This window comes from Chionomys nivalis, chromosome 19, assembly GCF_950005125.1.
Source record: "Chionomys nivalis chromosome 19, mChiNiv1.1, whole genome shotgun sequence".
Taxonomy (NCBI): domain Eukaryota; kingdom Metazoa; phylum Chordata; class Mammalia; order Rodentia; family Cricetidae; genus Chionomys; species Chionomys nivalis.
Genome location: NC_080104.1, coordinates 42,484,570 through 42,508,252, shown reverse-complemented (window position 1 = coordinate 42,508,252; position 23,683 = coordinate 42,484,570). Strand labels below are relative to the sequence as shown.

The 23,683-nt window shown below is 51.7% G+C and overlaps 1 protein-coding gene across 1 annotated transcript in view; it reads left to right on the top strand.

The window, feature by feature from the left end:
* Col13a1 (collagen type XIII alpha 1 chain) overlaps positions 1 to 23,683 on the top strand; it is a 79,807-nt gene that overhangs the window by 39,927 nt on the left and 16,197 nt on the right. Inside the window, exons 16-31 of the mRNA XM_057751810.1 lie at positions 3,914 to 3,958; positions 5,214 to 5,246; positions 7,720 to 7,746; positions 10,134 to 10,220; positions 10,758 to 10,811; positions 11,910 to 11,954; positions 12,268 to 12,336; positions 13,192 to 13,215; positions 14,405 to 14,467; positions 15,362 to 15,406; positions 15,682 to 15,825; positions 16,383 to 16,481; positions 17,893 to 17,937; positions 20,402 to 20,443; positions 21,438 to 21,464; positions 21,840 to 21,920. Coding sequence (XP_057607793.1) covers positions 3,914 to 3,958; positions 5,214 to 5,246; positions 7,720 to 7,746; positions 10,134 to 10,220; positions 10,758 to 10,811; positions 11,910 to 11,954; positions 12,268 to 12,336; positions 13,192 to 13,215; positions 14,405 to 14,467; positions 15,362 to 15,406; positions 15,682 to 15,825; positions 16,383 to 16,481; positions 17,893 to 17,937; positions 20,402 to 20,443; positions 21,438 to 21,464; positions 21,840 to 21,920 — 930 coding nt within the window. The remainder of the gene's footprint in view (positions 1 to 3,913; positions 3,959 to 5,213; positions 5,247 to 7,719; positions 7,747 to 10,133; positions 10,221 to 10,757; positions 10,812 to 11,909; positions 11,955 to 12,267; positions 12,337 to 13,191; positions 13,216 to 14,404; positions 14,468 to 15,361; positions 15,407 to 15,681; positions 15,826 to 16,382; positions 16,482 to 17,892; positions 17,938 to 20,401; positions 20,444 to 21,437; positions 21,465 to 21,839; positions 21,921 to 23,683) is intronic.

Here is a 23,683-nt window from a genome sequence, read left to right as displayed (position 1 = left end):
TGGGATTTCCATGGTTTCTTGGGTCCTTGCTTCTGGGCAGGGAAACTGAGAAAGTGGGAACCCAGTCACCTTTTTCCTTGAAAAGTATTAGGTCTCCTACCCTCATCTCTCCAGCTTTTCCAACCCAGGAGCTCCCCAGCTTTCCCAGCCCACTCGCCAGACAATCTCCCATCCCCTGCAGAGAACAAAGATGCCATGTCACTGGCCCCTTGTAAGAGAGCCCTGGCCCCGAGTTAGGGAAGGCCATTCATCTCCCCTGCCTGCCGGCCCTTTGCTTGGCTGCGGAGCTGACATTGAAGCCCCATCCCTATTCCAGACAGACAGACTTCTTGCCAAGTCCCTGTGCTGCTTGTTCAACAAACAGTAAATCATCAATTAGGAGGCCACACCCGTTGGTCAAGCTTGTGCCATCCTGTCATCCTTGGAGAGGATGGGTCCTCCCTCCTAGAAACTTCAAAGGACACAAACCCTGTTGATTCTGGGGGTGGGGACACGTGAGGGGGCTCCTAGGAGCTGGGACAGGCCTTCAAGATCACTTAGTGCGGCCCTAACCATGTGTCTCTTGAACCACAATGACTGCAGTTCCCCCCCTCCCCACTGCAGCTTCCACCCATTGTTAAAGAGCCAGCGTCCTCCAAGGGTGACTGGCTGCCTGGGAGTCACAGTCATTGCATTCTGGGCAGTGGAGAACCCCACCGCCACCAGAGGGTCTCTGGGATCCCTACTGGAAAGGCGAGGCAGAGAGCAATCAAAACCATAGGCTTGGACAGCTGTGAGATCCAAGCCACAAAGCACGGCACTGAGCCAGCGGAGCCAAGCCGAGCACAGTTCCACCTGCGCCTTTGGAACTGAAAAAACTCAAGAGGGCAATAGAAAAGGAGGCCCTAAATCTCACAAAGGCATGCCATGGCTTCAAAGTGTGGTCGCTGTCCTTCAGCCATGGCCACGCCAGCCTCCGCTTCCCCCTCCGGAGCAGCGTCTTGGATCCTGAAGGGTGCCTCGCCCCCAGCCAGGAAGCAATGCTCTCTGGCCTATCCAGAGGTCAGACAGGGCAAGCCCCTAGGCTGGAGCTGAGCAGCGAAGCTAATGCATGAAGAGAGCCCCAGTGTGGGGTCAGCCAGGCGCCCCTGCTTCCTGCCCAGCGAAAGGGCAGGAGGGAGGGAAGTCCTGAGGCCCTGAGACCAAGATCAACCAAGGGGGGCTGGGGGTGAGGAAGAGGGAGCTCAGCCACCCTACAGAGGACCACTCCTGAGAAGGAAGTAAGGATGGCTGGTTCTTTTGTGTGCACAGGCTTGCCTTGGCAAGATTAAGCCAGCTAGCTGAGCTAAGAAGGATCTGGGTTAGCCCATGTGCGTGGCTTCTCAGCTGCCCTCCAGCTGCAGGCTGTTTCTCCCCAGTAGAAGCATCCTTGGCCATCCTGGAGGCACAGGAGGGGACAGTGGAACCCCACCAAGACCCCCTTCTAGACTTCTATCCAAAGCTAAGACTCCTTTTTCTGGAACCATGGACCAGACCTCTCCTCCCCAGCTCTAACTGATCTCTCTCCCCAGAGCCATGCAAGCAGCCAGGGTGGGGCTGGGGGCAGTGCGGGTGGCGGGGGGGGGGGGGGGGGCGGGGAATGGATCCAGTTTGATCTCACTGTGCAAAAAAGAAGTGTGGACTCGGAGAGAAAAACAGTCACGCTGACACCTAGACCAGCGTCACACACGGGAGGTGGGAAGGATCTCAGAGACCTTGCAGAAAGCTTGAGAGTAAACCAAACAGGACCTTCTGAGCAGCCAGGCCTTCCCAAGGTGACAGCCCTCCAACATCCCTGCACACACAAAGGGACTCTATCTAGGGCAGTGGTTTTCAACCTTCCTAATGCTATGAACCTCTAATACAGTTCCTCATGTTGTGGTGACCCCCAGCCAAAAAGTTACTTTGTTACTACTTTGTAACTGTAATTTTGTTACTGTTATAAATCATAATGTAAAGATCTGATACCAACCCCCAAAGTGTGTTGCCACCCACAGGTTGAGAACCACAGGACTAGGGAGGGACTCCTCCTGGCTAAGTTAGAGGGGTGGAGTCCATTGGAATCTTATCAGGGGACCTGGTCCTCTAGAGATGAGTGCCACCGAGGACCCTGAGAAGTCTTTAAGACCACTGTGGCCAAGATGGCAAAGTTCAGAGAAGGTCCTCCTGCACCCTCTGCTGGCCATAGAGCAGACTTGCCCGTGTGGACCCCTCTGGCACCCTGAGCAGGTCAGGGTGGAAGAGGATTTATTTGGTGTTTGGACATAAAAGTTGGGGGTTTCTGTAGAACTCGGGCACTTGGCTGGAAGAGGATGAACACACTGTACAGGAATGTGTGTACAGATGTCGAGTGCACAGCAAGCTGGGCATGGTGACCCTAGTCTGTGACCCTGAATCATCAGGAAGCCGAGGCAGGGGGCTCACAATCCTGCCTGGGAGACAGAGTTAACTCAAGGCCAGCCTGCACAGCTTAGTGAGGCCATGTCTCAAAATTAAAGGTAAAGACATCTCATGGGGATAGAGTTTAACAGTAAAACGATTGCCTAGCACACATGAAGCTCCGGGTTCAGTCCAGTGTTAGGGGTAGGGGATACAATTGAGGACCCAGAACTGGGGCGTGGGGACAGTAAAGGGGTCTCACAGAGTCCTAATATGCCTTTGAACTGAGGAAGCAGCAGAGAGTCGTGAGGCCGTGCAAGTGGATGGTACTTTCAGGATCACAGTGGTTTATCTTCACCAGGAAACAAGGATGGACACAGACTTCAGAGTACCGGGCTCAGCAGCCCAGGAGCCCCCGTGCCTTTTATCTGTGGGCAGTGGAGACGGGGAATTGGAAGCCCCACTATTTAGCTCATGTGCTGGGAGACTTGGAGACACCAGTAGGGAGGGCCTGGCATGGAGGAAGAGTGGGAGTCGCTCTCGCCTCTGTTGGAGAGGGAGGGCAGAGCCGTCTTGTGAGAGTCGGAGCAGATGAAGCAGTACAGGCCAGGCAGGAGCCCCAGTGGGAGTCTGTGTCTGGGCTCTGGCCTTCCCTTCCCCCGCACCACCGTCAGCACCACTGAGGCCGGCAACAGCAGGCTGGCAGAGCCCTGCTGCATCTTCATACTGGGGTGCCGTGTGGGGTTCAGAGCGTGAGAAAAGAGCTGTCCCCTAGACATTTGGATTGGAGTCTTGATTCCCCTTTTTTTAGCACCCCCTTTTGTCACTGGATGTCATCTCCTGACCCGTTTCATGATGGTGTGAGTGCCTTCCTGGTGCCCCCAGCTCCTGTAGATCTGATGGTTGTGGGAGAGAGGAAGACCTGGAAAGTAAAGAGGGACAGAGCTGAGATGGCACAGCTCTGCCCACAGACCCCAGAAAAGCTGCAGCACGTGTGTGGCCAGGCAGTAGCAGGCAGGGGCTTGGAAAAATGAACAATAACTCACAAGCCCCAAGAGCTTGGGAAGGCAAGGCCCTGGGTAAAAGTAGAGAGAAGTACATGTCTGGCCCAGCAATGGGCGCCATGTTAGCAAACCTGCTAGGGGTGAAAATGTCGGTGGAAGATAAGTAGCCACATGGCTGCTCTTGCCACAGGCTGACTCCAGGCCCAGCATCATTGAGGCAAAAGCATCCTCAGCTGCAGATATAGTTCAAGGGCATCTCCCTGGTTAGGTTTAATGTGTGTGTGTCTGTGTGTGTTCTTGTTCATTTCAACCCATATCCTCCTCTTCATCTCTCTCTTTCTCCTCTACACCTGTGACTCGAGTCTTCCTTCAAGACGGTGTCACAGAACTGAGGGAAGTGACCCATGTGGTTGCTGCCATGGCAGGGTCCCCTGAACCCGTGGGGGTTGGATGCTCAAGCTTGTGGGCCATAATGCTGAGTCTGATCCTTTTCTCGTGGTTTCTCTTTCCAGGGAGAACGGGGCATGCCAGGAATGCCCGGCAAGCATGGAGCCAAGGTACCCATCCCTCCCTGTGCATATTCCTCTCCAAAACTCTGGGAACCTTAGTTCCTTCTTGGATCCCTTCCTTCTCACAACCTGTTGGAAAAATGGGGTCAGCCCTCCCTCAACCACGCCCCTTTGTATATCTGTCTTTCCTAACATGGGTAAGGCTAGTGTGATGTGGCTCTGGTTGCCTCCTGGGCTTTCTGGATCATAAAAACCCTCCTCAGCTATCAGTTCTAGTATGGTCCTGAGTCCAAAGAGAACAAGAATCCCAACATCCTCCTCTTGGGCATGATGATGATGTATACAGTGTTCTATCTGCACACCAGAAGAGGGCACCAGATCTCATTACAGACGGTTGTGAGCCACTGTGTGTTTGCTGGGAATTGAACTTAGGACCTCTGGAAGAGCAGCCAGTGCACTAAACCTCTGAGCCATCTCTCCAATCCCTCTTGGGTTTTTCTAAATGGAACTTTAAACAACATTGTCACCTCAAAGTATGTGGCCTTAGGGAAATATGAAAATGAATTTTGCAAACCAGGTGTGGTGGTACACACGTGATCCAGCACTTTGGAGGTGGAGATAGGAGGATCAGGAGTTCAGGACCAGCCTGTACAACTACACATAAATGGAGTGGTGCATACCTATAACACACTGGGAAGAGGGAACGGGGATCTTGTGAGCTTGCTGACCAGCCAGTCTAGACAACCAGTGAGCGCCAGGTTCAGGGAGAGAGCCTGCCTCAAAGACTAAGGCAGAGAGCAGTAGAGAAAGAACCTGGCATTGACCGCTGGCCTCCACATGTGTTTCCATGGGGGTGTATCCCTACAAACACATGTGCATACTCACATATATGACACACAGAGCAAGGAATGGGTCTGCTCCCGGTTCTTGAGGGCCGAGGTCTAGAGAGCTGTGAGTGGCAGTAGCCCCACTTATACGGAAGGGTACACTCTGCTTTGGCGAAACCAGTGCCTTCCTATGGTGTTGCCCGGTAGTCGCCAGCCTTTGGCCACAGGGACCTAGCCCAAGCTTCACTGTCCCCACTGTACATTCCAGTGAAGTCCCGGTAGTTCGGCAGATGGACAGCCCATATTCCATCTTCAAGTGCACTCTTGGGGTGCCAAGCTCATTATGTCACATTCTCCCACACTCGGGCATTGCGGTTGTCAGCAGAAACGCGCAGGCTGAAAGGCCAGGCGGAGCTGCTTGGCTAGCTGCCTCTGAACTCAGAGACCCTCATGCCTATTTTTTTTTTCTCTACCAGGGGGCTCCTGGGATCGCCGTGGCCGGGATGAAGGTTGGTAGACACTGTCGCTCTATGTATTAGGGGCAGAGTATCATGAGACCACAGAGCTTGGGCACAGGGGCTCAACGGCATGGCAGCGGGACCCAGGGGGAGAACAGAGGTCTCCAGCCTCCATTCAGGGCCTCCTCAGTCTGCCACTGAGAGAAGCCAGGTCTTTCCCAAACTCAGAACCAGCTCCCACAGGCTTCCAAAGCCTGTGAGAGAAGAGCCAACATCTTTTCCCTGAACCCTTAACTAAGCCAGTGGGAACCATGGAGGTGCCCAATGGTACCCCATCTTGATCTTTGCAGCAGCTCTGCTCATCAGGGGTCACCACTACCACCCTTCCTCCTGGGATGCTCCTAACCTGCCCATCCTTCTAGGGTGGCAGTTCTCTCTTCTTTTTTCTTTTTTTGTTTATTTTTAAAATAATCTTTTCTCATTTTACATACCAACCCCAGTTCCCTCTCCCTCCCCCACTCCCACTCCCCCACTTTCCACCCACCCCCATCTATTCCTCAGAGAAGATAAGGCTTCCTTCCTATGGGGAGTCAACAAAGTCTAGCACTCACTTTGAGGCAGGATCAAGGCCTTCCCCCATATCTAGGCTGAGAAAGGAGTCCCTCCGAAGATGCTTCAAAAAGCCAGTTCAAGCACCAAGGATAAATCCTGGTCCCACTGCCAGTGGCCCTACAGACTGTCCCAGCCACACAACGGTCACCCACATTCAGAGGACCTAGTTTGATCCTGTGCAAGTTCCCTCACTTAGTCTGGAGTCAGTGAGCTACCATTACCTCGGGTCAGTAGTTTCTGTGGGTGTCCCTATCATAGTCTTGACCCCTTTGCTCATAGTATTGCTCCTCCCTCTCTTTGACTGGACTCTGGGAGCTCAGCCCAGTGCTAGCTGTGGATCTCTGCATCTGCTTCATTCAGTTGATGGATGAAGTTTCTATGACAACAATTAAGGTAGTTATCAATCTGGTTATAGGGGAAGGCCAGTTCAGGTACCCTCTCCACTATTGCTTAGGGTATTAGCTGGGGTCATCCTTGTCGATTCCTGGGAATTTCCCTAGTGCCAGGTTTCTTGCTAGCCCCATAATGGCTCAGTCAATCACAATATCTCTTTCGTTGCTCTCTCTCTCTATCCTTCCCCCATCTCGGCCATCCCGTCCCCTCATGTTCTCTTCCCCTTCCCCTCCCCTTCTGCCTTCCCTTCCCCCCTCCAAAGACACCCACAATTTTCTCAGGAGTTCTTGTCTATTTCCCCTTACCAAGGGGATCCATGTATGTGTCTCTTAGAATTCTCCTTGTTACCTAGCTTCTCTGGGGTCATAGACTATAGGCTGGTTGTCCTTTGCTTTATACCTAGTATCCACTTATGACTGAGTACACACCGTGTTTGTCTTTCTTGATCTGGGTTACCTCATTCAGGATGATTTTTTTTCTAGTTCCATCTGTTTACCTGCAAATTTCAAGATGTCGTTTTTTACCACTGAGTAGTACTCCATTGTGTAAATGTACCACATTTTCTTTACCCATTCTTTGGTTGAGGGACATCTAGGTTATTTCCAGGTTCTAGCTATTACAAACAATGCTGCTGTGAACATAGTTGATCAAATGTCCTTGTGGTATAAGTGTGCATACTTTGGGTATATGCCCAAGAGTGGTATTGCTGGGTCTTGAGGTAGATTGATTCAAGTTTTCTGAGAAACCACCATACTGATTTTCAAAGTGACTGTACAAGTTACACTCCCACCAGCAATGGAGGAGTGTTCCCTCATTCTGTATCCGTGATTTTGATCTTAGCCATTCTGACTAGTGTAAGATGGTATCTCAGAGTCATTTTGATTTGCATTCCCCTGAAAGCTAAGGATGTTGAGTGTTTTCTTAAGTGTCTTTTGGCCATTGAGATTCTTCTGTTGAGAATTCTCTGTTTAGATCTGTACCCCATTTTTCAATTGAATTATTTGGTATTTTGTTGTCTAGTTTTTTGAGTTCTTTATATATTTTAGAGATCAGTCCTCTGTTTGATGTGGGGTTGGTGAAGATTCTTTAGTTGACTGCTGTTTTGTCTTATTGACCGTGTGTTCTTGGGTAATTCTTAACCTGTGGACCATAACCCCTTTGTGGGTCATTTGACCCTTTCACAGAGGTCGCCCTAGTCCATCAGGAAACAGAGATATACATTATGATTCATAACAATAGCAAAATTACACTTGTGAAGTAGCAACAAAAATAACTTTATGGTTGTGGGTCACCACAACGTGATGAACTGCATTAAAGGGATGAAGCATTAGGAAGGTTGAGAACCACTGATCTAGGGAAAAATGAGACCCCCGGAATCAGCCTCCCAGAATGCTTTTATCCTGGAGTTTACCTTGAGCAGAGGAAGTGCCTCTCCCTCCAAGCAGAGAGCCCTTGTCCCGTCCCCTCCCCCCCCCCTTCGACTCTCTCTCTTCACTGGGTCTTCTTTGTTTCCATACAGGGCGAGCCTGGGACTCCAGGAGCCAAGGTACTGATGAAAAGGGAGTCCTGTGGGGCGTAGAAAAAGGAGATTGACTGTGGGGTGAGGCTGGCAGGGACCACCAATTTGCTTCTCTCCCCCTGAGGCCCAGCCAGGCTGTATGTGAGCAGACTGCAAGGAATCTCCTCTTTCCTAGCCCTGTCTGCATGCATGGCAGCTATGCATGCAAGCAGGGCTTCCCCTGCATGCATGGGGGAAGGGGAAGAGTGGGGAGGCCGTGATATACTGTCCACTGCACTCAACCTGGTGTCTCATCTTATCTGGAACAATAACAGATGTAGCATGACAGAAATGTCCAACGAACTTGAAAATCGTTGTGTTAAAAAGTCCTCTGTGGAGTCAGGCCAGGTGTACAGGCCTAGAATCTTGCCTCCATGGGAGGCTGAGGCAGGAAGGTCCCAAACTCAAATCGAGCACACTCAACTTGGCAAGACTTTTGTTCAAGGGAAGGATAAAAGAGAGCTAGTAATAGTGGATGTGTGCTTATCTGGCGTGCAGGATTCCTGGGGTGGGGGGCTGTTTAATGTGCTCTGGGAAATCCTGAAAAGCCAATACAGTATGCAATCCCCATATATTTATCTGAACACCTCTTGTTTACAGGGAACCTGGGGATAGTTGTCTGGAAACCCTGGTCTCTGATTCCACCCCATCCTCCCCTCACCACCATGACCTTTTATCAATGGTTTAGAAGTCTTGGAGGCAAGACTTCTAAAGCCCTGCTGGTTGTTGGGGGTGGAGTGGCCTTTCCATTGGACACTGCTCTGGAGTGAACTATGCCCCTCAAAATTCATATGCTGAAGCCCAGAGCCCCAAGGTGTCTGTACTAGAAGATAGGGCTTTTAGGGGATAATAAAGGTTAAGTGAGGTCACAAGGTTGGGACCCTAACCTGATTGCCCTGGTGGACTTATCAGAAGAAGATAGTCTTCCTCTTTGCCAAGTGAGAACAGACAGAAGACAGCCAGGAGATCCTGTCCCTTCTCCCTCGCACAGGCACCCAGATGGCAGTTGGGCATGATAAGAGATTAGACCTCTGCTATCTCAGCCATCCAGGCACGGTGTTTTGTTACAACACCGTGCTGGCTCATACAGACGCTGTGGAGGCAAAGTGAAGACGGCACCTTAACAGGAGGGCCATGCAAGACCTGGAGGAGGCTGGCTCTGCCATTAGCTCAGTAAGGGGCCGTCCTAAGTCACCTGTCCCATGGGGCAGACTGACTCCACCTATGAAATGAGGTTTGGGTTCCAGTAGCCCTACAGGGCTCAGTGATTTGTGCCATGGGTACAGATAGCTGAGTTCTTTCATACTGAACAAAGCTGAAGCAGGGAATCATGAATCAACAGTCCACAGACCAAATTAATTAACAGCAGAACTTCCAGCCTCTCAGCCCTGGAGGCAGGAGCCCAAGAGCAGGGGTGGGGGGTGGGGGTACGTTCTGAAGCCTTTTGCTCTCCAGTGATTTAGGACAGTTTTCATGATCCCTCAGCTTGCAGAAGCCTCACCTCATCTACTTCCATTTTCACGAATCAGCTGTGTATCTGTGTCTGTGTATCTGTCTGTCTGCAGACTTCCCCATCCTATGATGTCATGGGAAAATGGGGTCCTGTCTCCTCCACCGTGATCCCCTTCATATTTGATCTTAACTGACCCTCAGTTACCCAATTTCCAAAACAGGTCATTTTCTGAAGTACTAGAGGTTAGGACTTCAACACCAAACTTTCCTGGAACACAATTTAATCCACGACACAAGTTTCTTAAAAAGGACATTCTGACCTATGGGTTCTGTCTAGAGGCCAGAGAAGGCAAACAGAAAAGACAAGGGCCAGTGGGGGAGGGGGGAGAGGGGAGGAGACAAGGGGGCAGACATAAAGGCAACAGCAAAGTGGATACAAGGGGGAATTTCCAAGCTCTGACTTTCCAAACTGCTCTCCTCTCCCTTCCAGGAGAGGGGGACTCAACTGTGTACTGTGTCCAGGATTTCTGCTCCATCCTCAGAATTCTAAGAGCCAGGCTCACATGGGAACAGGGCAGGGGTGTCAGCCATTGCCCATCCAAAGAGCATTAGGAAAGAATAAGTCAGGATGGAGGTCCAACAGGAAGCAGAGGCCAAGGAGGGGCTGATAGACAAGAGAAGAGCCAGGGGAGCCACAAGGGAGGCAGAGGCGGGTGGATCTCTGTGAGTGCAAGGCCAGCCTGATCTACAGAGCGAGTTCCAGAACAGCCAGAGGCACACAGAGAAACCTGTCTTGAAAACAAAACAAGAAGGGCTAGGGGAGCAGTGCTCTAAGATGGTAGGGCACTGCCTCCCCAGACATCCTGAAGAAGCTGTTCTCAGTCTCAATCAATCAATCAATCTCTCTCCCTCTCCTTCCCCAGGGAGAAAAAGGTGATGCAGGCAATGCCATTGGAGGAGGCAGAGGGGAGCCTGGCCCCCCAGGGCTCCCTGGGCCCCCTGGGCCAAAGGTGAGTCTTTGCTGGCATCCCCAAAGAGGATCAGGTAGATAGAACCAGGAGGGCAAGGTGTTAAGCACGTGCGGTTGCTGCCTTCCCAGCATCCTAGAGAAACAGCTCCAGCCTAACTCAGCAGGAGCTGTGACTTTGCCAGAGGTGGCACCACCACCCCATGTTCTCGGACCTGGGGTCATAGGACATGAGGTTGTCACAGTTTGGGTCTCAATGGGGACTTGGGGATGCCTGGCCACCGTGTCTATGTCTTCTGATACAAGGGAGGAGAGTTAGAAAGCTGTGTCCCCAAACCCTGGTCTACTTTCCAGGGCCACTAAAAGAAGTACTAGAGTGACCTCTGCCTTCATGTCTCTCCTGACACAGCCCATCCTGAACTCACAGGGATCTCTACCCTGATTCCCAAGGCCTCCGTGTCCCCTTTTGTTGCCCAGGCAGGCAGGACCTGGTACAGTGTGTCTTTCCAACAGACCTCTGTCTCTCCAGTGTCTGAACTGGCTGCCCAGTGTGTCCTTACCTTCTTTCTCTGCTTCCCAGGGAGAAGCTGGTGTGGATGGCCAGGCTGGACCCCCAGGACAACAAGGAGACAAGGTAGAGCCCTCATATCCAACATGATGAGGATGGCTAGGGGTGTTCACACACAACTCAGGAAACCAACCATCCCTAGTCTGACCCCAGTGCTGACCCTGGGCTAGCCAGCAATGGTTCCTGATTCCATCTTGTGACTGGAACCTAAGAGAAGCATCCGCTGAGACAATGGGTGTGCAGAAGCCTACCTGGAGAATGGGACATTTCAGCTGGGGAACAAGTCTGAACCCTGGCTTACAGTAGCTTCCCAAGCCACAGATCTAGATGGAGAACTCCTCCTCGGCTCTCCCTGCCTCTTTCACAGGCCCATGATAACCAGAATCCCTCCTGAGGTGGGAGGGACACAGAGGACAGTTCCTCAGAGGGCCAGTGGCAGGGTCATCTGAGCTGAGTTGACAAAGCATTCAAGTTCGCTTTATCTTTGACTTTGTGTTTTGCCTTCAAAGGTCATGGGAAAACTAGACGTGTGATTTGCCCTTCGCTTAACACCCCTGTTCCATCTATTCCATGTCACTTGGTCCTGTTTCCATTAGGAACAGCCCCAGCCCCTGGCCCACCCTAGGACATCAGTATCCCTCTAGCTGTGGCATCCCCGGACTCCGTGTTTCGCCCTGTGGTTCCCTCTGTCCCAGGGAGAGTGGTCCCTAAAAAAATGTCACATGGGCTCATTGAGGCCATCACTGGACACCAGAAAATGAGCCCCTGCAATTAGTGCAGAATGGAAGTCAGAAGAAGCAAAGGACTAGAAACCAGCCGCCAAGGTTGTGACTGGTTTAGGGAACTGGGGAGATGTGGCCAAAGGGGCAGAGGAGAATCTCTAACAACACAAAGGACAGAAAAGAAAGGGATATCATTAAGTGCAAAAGGAGTAGAACCCGAGGAACTCAAACTCAGAGGAAGAAAGTGCGGGCAATGTTAGGGATGTTTCTGGAAGGGAGCAGAGCCTGCACTGAAGCATACAGGGAGGTTTGTCCTGTTGGATTGAGCCAAGATGAATGGTCTGCCTGGCCCTTCTGTGACCCCTGAAGTGTAGCTCACTTGAGGACATCAATGTTCGCATGTTCAGCCTTATCAACCATCTCACTCATTTGTCTGCCACAGGGGCAGCCAGGAGCAGCTGGGGTGCAGGGACCAGCTGGCCCTAAGGTATGTTCATCTACCTGGAGTTGTAGCACGAAGGGACTTGACCCTGAGCTTGTGGAGAGGTGGGAAGGGAACCGTGCACTGTCCCTAGGAGGGAGGTCTAGCCGTGGTGGCTAACCCATCTCTGGGCCTGTGTAGTTTAAGCTTAAGCACACACTGCTCATTTCTTCCACAAGGCCTTGAGCACCCTGGCAAACAGCCCCGGATGCTCTGTGCCACCCCGTGTCCAGGCAGCTACAGGGACCGCCACCATAGGCTGCAGGCTCTCCGGCCCCTCCTGTCCCAGGCTCTGACCGAGCTCTCCTCTGCTTTCTAGGGCGCCAAGGGTGAACCTGGGAAGGGAGAGATGGTGGATTACAATGGAAACATCAACGAGGCGCTTCAGGTGAGTGGGCTCCACTCTAGAGGCTGGCGATCTCCAAGTCCTAGTGGAGTCTTATCCAGCTGATTAAACTTGGCTCTGGCCAAGCAAAGAGCCATTGGGAGTCCCCTTCTTCCCATAAAATGCCACCCCTCAGTGCTCTGGGGGCTCATGGCTCGTGGGCACCCCTTCACCTGGTAGGAGCTGCCTCTCTGAAACACAGTTTTCTGTTGGTTTCATCCTGTTTCAAGTTCATGAGCCCCCGTCTTTTAAATAGGTGCCCCTATCTTGGCACATTCGTTCACGCCTGGCTCATGGTGGCACTAAATGGAAGACCTGTCCCATGTGCTGAAGGGTTTTTTTTTTTTAGCACATTTCGGCCCACTAGACTGGCAGCCCCCACACCCCGTCTTTACTCGGGACCAGACAGTTCCGGAGCTCCAGTGTTTGAGGCTGTGTGGAGGTGTGGGAGTCTTTGTCAGGGCCAACAGGTCAGCTGCCTGCTGAGCTTTAAGGAAGTGCTTTGCCAGCCTCTGCTCTGGGTTCTGGGAGAAAAAGAAAGAACGGGGGAAGCCCCTGCAGGAATTAAAAGGAAAGGGGTGCTATGCCCTTCTCGCCTTCAGTTAAGAGCTCACAGCCCACAGTAAGCAGGTCTAGTCCACCCAGGACAGCATTGAGCTTTTGAGAGCCCCCATCTGGATGTTTTCCATCCAAATGACAACCCTTTGGGATGTGTGGGGGTGGCACAGCCCCAAGAGCCCATCTGTGAGGTCTTCTCTGCCCCGTGCCTTCAGAGGGACAGGACTACAGAGGAGGGCTGGCAGCTGGAGCCTGTTGTCCTCCAGCTAATTGGACTGTGGGTTTTTTTTTTTTTTTCAGGAGATCAGGACACTGGCCTTGATGGTGAGTCGCACGCATTCCTCCCTGGTTTTCCCTCAGGCACTGGGTTGGGCATAGAGAGGACAGTCTAGAGTTCTGACCTCCAGAAGGCATGGACTGAGCTTCTGGGCCATGCCAGGCAGACAGTGCAGCAAGCCTGGACAGGGGAGGGAACTGTGTGTCCCTCTATCAAGGCTATTGGTGGTGACAGTTCCTCATCTACACAGTGGTTCACACAGGCACAATGTGAACTCTGGATGGTATTTACAACATCTCTGGGGCACAGTTTCTCTCTCTCTCTCTCTCTCTCTCTCTCTCCCTCCCTCCCTCCCTCCCTCCCTCTCTCTCTGGAAAATGAGTAGCAGCTGTCTATGCAATTTCAGTATCTGTGCCTGGAAAAACCCTGCAATTCCATGCTGGGTTCTGCACATGTGCCAAGCAGCGGCAGGCTCAAGGGAAACATTTGTAGTTATGACAACTGTCACCAACTCCAGCCTCCATGGTGGAGAAGGAAAGGAGCCCCAAGGTTCCAGAAGTATGGGACTCTTTTCCTCTAATATTTGGGAACTATGTAGCAGGATGACACACAAGGTGACCCGCACCTATAGTCCTAGGACTCAGGAGGCAGAGACAGGAGCGTCACCCCCAAGTTCAGGGCCAGCCTGGTCTATGTAGCAAATTCTGACCCAGCTGGAGCCACCGACAAGACCTTGTCTCAGACAAACTCTATTTCCAGGGACACCTCATCCCTGGACACTGGTACAAACCACAAGGTTCCAGAACCAATGTACTTCATATGGGAACATTAAAATATATTATTTTAAAAGGCCATTAGAGGTAGAGGGGATAGCTCAGTTGTTAACATGCTTGCTGGACTTTTGAACACGAAGACCCAAGTTTGATCCCTAGAACCCACATAAAAAGCCAAGCGTTGGGCCTGGGAGATAGCTCAGCATGTGAAGCTGTTTACTGTACGTACCTGGTGACCTGAATGTCATCCAGGGAAAAAAAGAGAACCAGCTTCCACAAGGTTGTCCCCTGACCTCCACATTTGTGCTGTAGCTTGTGTGTGCATGCATGAGTGTGCACACACACACACACACACACACCTGAGGAAATGTTACATTTGAAAGTGACTGATCCCTGTAAACCACATAGAGCCCTCTGGTGAGAGCCACCCCTTCTGCTATAAAGTTCTTCCTTTCCTTTCTAGGGTCCTCCTGGTCTTCCTGGACAAACAGGCCCACCTGGACCTCCAGGGAGTCCAGGTCAAAGGGTAAGACTTGCCCTGGTGAGGGGTGGAAACTGGGGAGGTGGGGACTGGGAAGGTGAGGGGCAGTGTGAGGTGTTTAAAATTCCGAAAGGGTAATACATCCTGAGCACATGATAGATCATGGGGCCTTCCCATGTTCTGTGATCCTCCCATCTTCCCAGGACCACCACACTTGCCTGTCATTCCTCTCTGTACATTAGACCCTACCACTCACTCCATTTCCCACACTCCCAGCCTCAAGCTCTACCATTCTTCCCTGGTAGTTAGTCTTTGGTCTTGTGCTTCAGAGAAGCCCTCAGATACAGTGGGACCTGGAACATACCCCTGGTTGCAGCCACCAAACCCAGGTTACCACTTTCCAGCTCTCAACCTCCCTCACTCAGTGCCTTTGCCATTATTCTCATCCTCCGCCAACCCTTTCAATGGGGAAGAAACCTTGTGTTTTCTCTCTGCCTCTGAGAGCCTGACCTCCTCCAGGTACCCTTCTCCAGGAAGTCACTACAGATGCATCCAGTAGAATTAACAGCCTCTCTCCTCTGCTCCTTCCCACATCATATTATCACATCCTCCCAGATCCCAACCTAAACGAGGAAGGGTCTGAGATTGCTGTGAAGTGGATAGGAGCTCCCTGTAGACAGTGAGGACAGTAGGGTTGGGATAAGATGACCAGGAGCTCTGAGATGTTCAGGACTCTCAGAGACAGCCGTGTGACACTGTGACTAAGACATGGGTCACAGAACGCTCAGCTCTCCTCATCACCATACTTTGGGATCCTGATCTGTGACACCAAGGCAATCAAAGGTGTGCCTTCCAGGTGCTATGGGGGCAGGGGCAGGGTACCAAGGAGGTGAGCATTAGTGTCTCTACTCTAAACCGTTTCTGTTGCCCCTGCTGCAGGGGGAGATTGGACTGCCAGGCCCTCCAGGACATGATGGGGACAAGGTAAACAACACTGTCTACAGCAAGAATTCTGCAAGTGGTTCTCACCCAGGGAGTGTGGGCAGGAGGGCTCAGGAGCAGGCCCAACCAGGGAAAGTTAGGAGGGTCAGGAAGAGGGGTTCCAGCTGTACCTGGCAGAGCCAGCCTGGGGATCTCTATGAGCCCCCACTCAGTGCCAGAGACCCCAGCCTTTGACCACCAAGCCTTTTCTTTTCTGATCTCTCCCTCCCTCCTTTCTCCATTAATATCCCTAAGAAGTGCCATTAATATTTCTATAGGGACCTCGAGGGAAACCAGGAGATATGGGGCCGGCTGGCCCTCAAGGGCCCCCAGGAAAGGATGGGCCTCCAGGAATGAAGGGAGAGACCGGACCCCCAGGGAGCCCTGGGGAGAAAGGGGAGACAGGACAAGCAGGCCCTCAGGTAAGTGTCTGGACAGCTGGCATCCTGCATGCACCACCTCCAGCCTGACATGGGCTCTGCATGCTGTCAGCTGCTCCTGAGTTCAGAGAACCAAGACTGACTTCACTGCCACTCACTTTATGAAGGCTGGTATCCTGTAGTGTTCCCACGCAGGAGACCTGAGTCCTGTACCAACCTCATCTGTGTCTGAATCTTGTAGAGCCTCGGTTTTCCATCTGTAAGATGGGAATAACAATGCCTTTGCTGGAACCCCCATGGACTGTTGAAAAAGACACAGGCAGGGTTGTGAGCCTGCTTCTACAGAAGCATGTGGAAGCCGTACATCAGAAAAGTTTGCATGAATGGGAAAAGAGCCCCCCCACCCAGTCCAGCTAGGCTGCTGACTTAGCTGAGGAGCTTGCTATAGGCCTCAGTAGTACCATCCGTGAAATGGCACCACCTTTGGCCACCCACCCTTGGAGGAAGGGAATCACGCATGTATGCATGCCACAGATGGGCACATTTGCTCAGCATGATGGCTCTGAGCTTCACTGACAGAGATCTTTGTCGATCTGTAGGGTCTAGACGGCCCAACTGGGGAGAAAGGAGAACCAGGTGACGAAGGGAGGCCCGGAGCGACAGGATTACCTGGGCCCATCGGGCTCCCAGGATTCACAGTAAGGCGAGAGGACCGGGTGTCAAGGGTGTCCACAGGCAGCTGCAGATGAGGGCGCATGAACAAGGGGCCATCTAAGAGTGCCTGTCATCGTGCCAGACTGTGTTAGCCTAGGCCTGTCAGCTGGCTTGGAGTCCGGATTGGGTCCAAACAGTTCTAGCTTCTTCAGTACACAATGTGGTAGCTTATGTCTTCAGGTGCTACTTAGCCTAAGGGTGCTGAACTCAGACATGGAATTCTGCTCTTAGAACTAGAAAGACACAGGCAAGTCCCTGGGGTGTACAGGACAGTCAGCCTAGCTTAATCATTGAGCCCCGGGTCCCCCAAAAGTGTGGGGGGAGCAAGCAAACAAACAAGTCACGCACCTAGGGGACATTTGAGGTTGACATCCTGACTCCATACACCCATACACGAACACAAAAAAAGTAAAAGAGCTTCAGAGGTCAGGTGTGCCTCAGTGGACCCTGAAGGTGAACGTCTGCCTAGCAGGGCCAGGCAGGTAGGTAGAGGACTCACAGCTTCTCAGCATGCTGACTTCCAAGATGGAAGCTGAGCTCCTGGACTTGATATGGTCTCTTCTCGGTTCGCCTCCCCCACGGGCTCCTCCGAGGCTCTGGGACCTGAGCTCTGTTCACTGTCTATCAGTGTGCCCTAAACCATCACAAACAGCAGCTTTGAAAATAGCACGGCTCTGTCAGTATGTCTGTTCTGCGGCTCAGGAGCCAAGGCCTGAGTCCCCAGCCAGAGTCTCCAAGACTGCAGTCACATCATCAGCCATCTTTGTCCTTACCCGGAGCCTGGAGTCCTCTTCCCAGCCACTAGCTGTTGACAAGATCTGATCCCTTCCCATCGTAGGACTGAGTCCCCCAATTCCTGCCTGCCACCTACAGTTTCCAGCCACGTGGCCTCTCCCAATGGTGAACAGTTCACCTCACAATGTCTTATTTCTTGAAGGTCATCAGGAGGACTTTTCTAGAATCTAGAACTACCAAGGCAGAGCCATGTGCACACATGTGTCTATGTGTGTGTACATATCTATAACGTGTCTTAGCATGTGTTACATTTCCCTATGTATAACACATGTATGTGGTGGTGTGTAAAATAGTCACAGGGGTGACAGGCATCATGAGGCCACGTTCCCTCCTCCAAGACTGAAAAACAAGCCACAGTTCCGCCCTGCAGTATGTCTGCCGCAGGAACCGCACACAGGGCCCTGCTCCCACTGCTAGAGTCTCAGACCCTTAAAGATGACGATTGCCACAGGGCCGTCTTGGCCCTCGGTCCTGTAGGCTGGCTACAGTACACCTCCCCAGGAGCAGCCTAGACTTGTAGCTTATGACAGATGTGAGGGTGGGTCTGTGGCCAAACTCCTGGCTAGCAGCCCTCACACTGGGATGTTTTTGTGCCCACAGGGAGAGAAAGGAGAAGCTGGGGAGAAAGGTGACCCAGGAGCAGAGGTAGGTCAACCCTGTTTTTCTTTCTGTGTAACACCTGACAAGAGCATCACTAGAAATACCAGTTTTTCTCCAAGTGGCTTAGCATCTCTAACGGGAGAAGGGCGGAAGCTGGGCAACTGTCAGGTGCTGAGCTCCAAGGCAGCCCTGGTCATACACTGACCAGTTCCCGCAGTGCCCAGAGAAGACCCTGAGGCTCCACTAGGCATAGGAAAGTAAATAGAACCGCCTGGCTGTGCCACAGAGATTGAACCATTCGAGCAAGTTCTGAACGGCCATGTTGGACGTCGTCACAGAGTTTCAGAGGAATGCTTTCCCGAGAAGTAAGATTCTCTGAGAGGCAGAGGGGAAGGATACAGAGCAAGAAATCAGTCTGGAAACAGGCTTTGCCGAAGATGGAGAGTGCTGTGCATGTTTGTATAGGGGAGGCAGTGGAGAACCTGGGGATGGGAGAGAGTTTGGTAAGAAGGTCTGGGCAGTCCGGAAGCCTCCCAAGAGCAAAGCCAGAGACCACCAAGCTTCACGGTCCCCCACGAGGTCCCCTGACCTGTCATCTTTAATGTCACCAGCCCCATCTGAGTTTAGTGAGACGGACCCAAGTATGCTACTGCTGTTCCTTATTTAAGAATGAATTGCACCCTAAAGAAGCTAATCCTAAATTCTGGAAAAGCATTATACACACAAAAGTTCCTTCCAGAAGTATTTCAAGCCAAAATTGAAAACAGACCGTGTTTCTAACGAGATGGAAAGAATTAAAATCCTTAAGCTGACGAGCTAGCAGTACTAGCTTCGTCCATGGTTGAGGGACTTCCTTGTGCCAACTGCCATTCTCGGCCCTGTCCAGGGAGACAGTTGCTCTCCTAACCAAGGGCCAGTGTGTCATCAGGGAAGGGGGCTCATGGGGAAACACACCCCAAAATAGAAAAATCTGTTTCATATCAACTAGGAAACCAAATTATACTTATGTATCCTTGTAAGCACATAAACATATACAACTATAGCTGTCATGTCCACAAAAGGAGGGAAGAAATTGGGCAAAATCTTAGCAGTCTTCTCAGTTGCTATGACAGAAATATATTATTTTTCCTCCTTTCACTTCTCTTTCATTTATAAACTATTTAATAAGTCTGTGTTACTTTTAAACTTTTTTTTTTTATTTTTCAAGACAGGGTTTCTCTGTGTAGTCCTGGCTGGCCTGGAACTCACTCTGTAGACCAGGTTGGCCTCGAACTCACCGAGACATGCTTGCCTCTGCCTCCTGAATGCATCACCATGCTCAGTGGGATTTGGGTTTCTACGAGCATTCTTATACTCAGATCCATATATTATTATAAGAATAATAAGTGTGTGTGTGTGTGTGTGTGTGTGTGTGTGTGTGTGTGTGTAGAGCTTCCCACGTGCTAGCCAAATGCTCTACCACTAAGCTACAGCCCCATCTGGAGTGTCCCAGTTTCATTTCTGCTGCTGTGATAAAATACCCTGACAAAGCGCCTTGAGGAGAAAGGGTTTAGTTAGCTGACCCTCCCAGATATGGTCCACGATTGTAGGGATGTCGGGGTGGTGGAAGCTTAACTCAGCTGGTCCCATTATGTCCGCCGTCAAGAACAGACAGAAATGGATGGATGCTTTCTTGCTCACTCCCTCAGCTTCATTTCTCCATACATGCAGTTCAGGTAGCCCCAGCCTAGAGAATGGTGCTGCCCACAGTGGGCTGACTCTTCCCACATCCATCAGTTATTATCAACCCAAAGTGAATAATCCCTGAGACTCAGGTTGTGTCAAGTTGGCAAAGCTAACAATCAAGCCAAGCACAGGAAACTTTTCAAGGCAGTCTCCTTCACAATGAGATTGCCACTGAGCAGAAATACCCCAGTTCCAGAGATGCTGGTGTCTTCCTGTCCAGTCTGAATCTCTCTCGCTGCATCTGCCCTCAACTGTCCGTGGCCTACCCATGACAAACCTGGGGCGGAGCTAGTCTCAAAGAATGATTCTCCAGTGGCATCTCAGCCTCCCCTGGCTTCAGATAACCAGTGTCTGCTCCCATAAACCAAGGACCTCAAACTCACATGTCTAGAAGGTCCAGGAAACACACGAATGCCAAGAGGCCAGAGTTGAAGATAGCAGGGGATGGAGTCTGGGCAGATTGGAGATCATGCCCCACCTAGAAGATAGGGCTCTCATTTTTTCCCTGGGTAGTGGTTGCCATGCACAACATGGCACCAATCTACTGCTAGCTAAGTAGTGTTTCAGGGCAACCTAGAGGACCAGGGTTATGGAGACGTTTCCTGAAAATGGTTTTGGACCAACTCTATGTGCGACTAACAGTTTGCCCTGGGTTCCTGTCGTGAGTCACCTTTAGGAAGGATGTGTATTGGCCTGACCTTCAGTGGCTTTGCTATCCTCCCGTGATCTTAGCTGGACCAGGACCATAACAGAGCATAACGGAGCTTCCCTTTTTGGCTTATAGGTTCCGGGGCCACCAGGGCCAGAGGGGCCTCCAGGACCTCCCGTAAGTGTCAAGGACTCAGTAGCATGTCAGCCATCGTGGTTGTCCCTCTGGTTCCCCCTTGGCAGTACCGAACTCAACCTCAGCCTTGGGGCACTTCCACAAACCCTCCCCACTCCTCTTCCCTCCCCTTGGGGCACTTCCACAAACCCTCCCCACTCCACTTCCCTCCCCTTGGGGCACTTCCACAAACCCTCCCCACTCCTCTTCCCTCCCCTTGGGGCACTTCCACAAACCCTCCCCACTCCTCTTCCCTCCCCTTGGGGCACTTCCACAAACCCTCCCCACTCCTCTTCCCTCCCCTTGGGGCACTTCCACAAACCCTCCCCACTCCTCTTCCCTCCCCTTGGGGCACTTCCACAAACCCTCCCCACTCCTCTTCCCTCCCATCTTAAACACACCAGGAAGCCCATGCACTGCCTGGTTGGCTGGCATGGAAGCCACAGACTTACTCTGTCACTGCTTTGCCTGACATTCATTTAACCCTTTTTCTATCAGATGTCTATTCTCGCTCTTTTCTCCTTCCTGTTAGCAAGATCATTTTTAAGAAAGTGACCCATTAAAACCAGTTCAGCTGGATGCAGCTAGAGGGTCCCCCAAACACCTCAAGTGAGCAGGTGTTGGTCTGTGCCTCTTGGAGTTCCATCCTGCTCCTTACATTCTGGGACATCCATTGTCCCTGCAACAGTACTGATAGTCGGCCCCATTAACGGAGGCTCCCGTGTGTTTTACGTACTTCAATTTACTCCGTTTTTCACAGCTGCCTCCTCGGCCCTCCGTGAGACCCCAAGTCGGCTGTGGGAGGCCACAGAGAGATTTTGTAGCAGTCCCTGACTGGGCAGATGGTTCTGACTCCACCCCAGGAAGCCCATACTCAAATTGCCTTCTTAGTTCCCTCTACCTCTCAAGAGCTGAGATCTGAGACTGTACACCTCAAAGCCATGCATGGTCGCCTACACATGCAGTCCTAATGCTTCTTGTTCTCATCCCAATGCAGGGCCTCCAAGGTGTTCCTGGACCAAAGGTAAGAAAAGGCCACATGGGAGATGCTGTAGGTGGGACGTGCTTCCAAGACCTAGCTGATCCATCTCCCTAAATGGCACCACGCAGAGGCGTAACCAGACCACTGGGGCAGAATGAAGTCCTATAGTCTCTGTAGCGTCCACCACTGACACGTGGCCTGCTTTGGGATGTGAATTTCCCCATCCACCTCCTGAACTCCATTGAGTGACTTGCTCAGCAAATAATCAGACTCTTGCCCCATCTACCCAGACAATTCCCTCCACCTCAAGATGGGCAAGACTGCCACTCCTAGCCTCCAAGACCCCAGAGCACAAGACTGGGCTGACTGGGGAAGACACCTTCCTTCATTGTTGCCTTCTGTCTCCCCTTCCTGCAGGGAGAAGCAGGCCTAGATGGCTCCAAAGGAGAGAAGGGTTCCCAGGGAGAAAAAGGAGACCGGGGGCCTCTGGGATTGCCTGTAAGTACCAGGGAGCCATAAGTCTTCTGAAAGGAGCTGCCCTTGGTAGCCCTCCCTGAGGCTTCACTGCTGGGCAGGGACCAGGGAGGACACTGCTCTGCATCCAGTTCTGAGCATCCCAGTGTGCTGGGTTCTTCCTTTTCATAGTGGGGAAAGATGGTGGGCCCGCAACATCTTTCCCAGGCCTAGTCTTAGTACTGGAACAATATGAAGCTGACTGAGATAGGGTCCACATCTGAGGAACAGCCTGATGGAGAGCCAGAATGGCCCGAGGTCAGCCTCAAGGCCTTCTGGGGCCTGACTTGAAGTCATAAAGGTGTGCCCTAAGGGGTAAGCACAGAAGACTTGGGGCTCTATGGCAATGGCTATTCTCTTCTTCTCCCCCTGCCTATCCCAAATAGCCCCAAGGGAGACCCCAGGTCTAGAGGTATAGATCAGGCTGAGTGAGTCTCTGTCCCACCCTCCCAGTGGCCTGATGGCTCATGTGTCACTCTCCGAATCTGCTTTTCAAGAGCTAAAAGAGACTTCGTCAAGTTATCATGTCATTGTACTGATGGTCACTTAAAGTCACAGATGGAGTTAGTACCTAGACTGAGCCAAAGGCTTCTCATCCATTGAAGCTACAGGGGCCTTCCTCTGTCTCCAGCTCCAAGCCAGTCCCTAACCTCAGGTAGCTGTAAACAGCAGAGGAACCATGGGAAACCAATGAAGTCATAGAAAACACACGGCAGAGGCCAAAGGCGCCGTTTCCCGTTCGCTGGTGCAGCTATTGTAGGAAGAGCTTAAGAGCTGATTCGCTTGACAGACCACAGCGGAGTGATGGCTTTAGCAGACAGACGCTTGCCCTTGCAGAAGCCCTGTCTGGAATGACTTAAGTCCACACGGAAGCACCCTCCTGACCCCTTCAACCACAGATCACCTGTTGTTCACCTTCATAGCACCAACAGCCCCGTGAGCATGACAGGCTTCAGTTAGGGGTCCCCATGCCTATAATCCAGCCACCCAGCAGGGGACGTAAACAAAGACAGTGCCAGTTGAGTGACAGAAAAGCCCCTCAATGTTTGTTTCTCCAACTGTTTCTGGTACGTGTGTACGGAGAAATCCCTTCCTTAGTTTGAAAACTGCAACAGAGGCCTGGAGCGATGACTTAGTCAAGTGCTTGCCTTCTAAGTGTGAGGCCTTATTCGGACTCCTAGGACCCTTGTGAAGCCTTTAGTCCTAGTACTCCAGGGGAAGAAGCAGGTGGATCTCTGAGTTTGAGGCCAGCCTGCTCTGCAGAGTGAGTTCTAGGACAGCCAGGACTACACAGAGAAATCCTGTCTCAAAAACAAAACAAAATAAAAAGAAACTGGGCAGCAGCTGTGCACGCCTCTAATCTCCAGCAATGATGAAACCACAGATCCCTGGAAGCTCACAGCCAGCTAACCTGGGCTCTGTCTAGAACTTCCAGGTCAATGAGAAGCCCTGTCGTAAACAAAAAGAGGAGGTGCCCAAGGAATGACCCTGGAGGTTGTCCCCTGACCTATCCGTGCACTGTGCATGCCCACACCTGTATGTGTGTCTCCACGCTCACACCTACAAAAACAAACAGAAAAGAAGCAGCAAGATTGTTCATAGACTGTGGTTCCCAAGGCCTTTGGGGGAGGCACCACGGAGTGTTCGTGAGAATAGTCTCAGCTCAGCCGACATTGGCTTGGAAGGGAGAAGAGCCCAGCACATTTGAATCTTACAGCTGGATGCCTGGCATTATAAAAGCAGTTGCC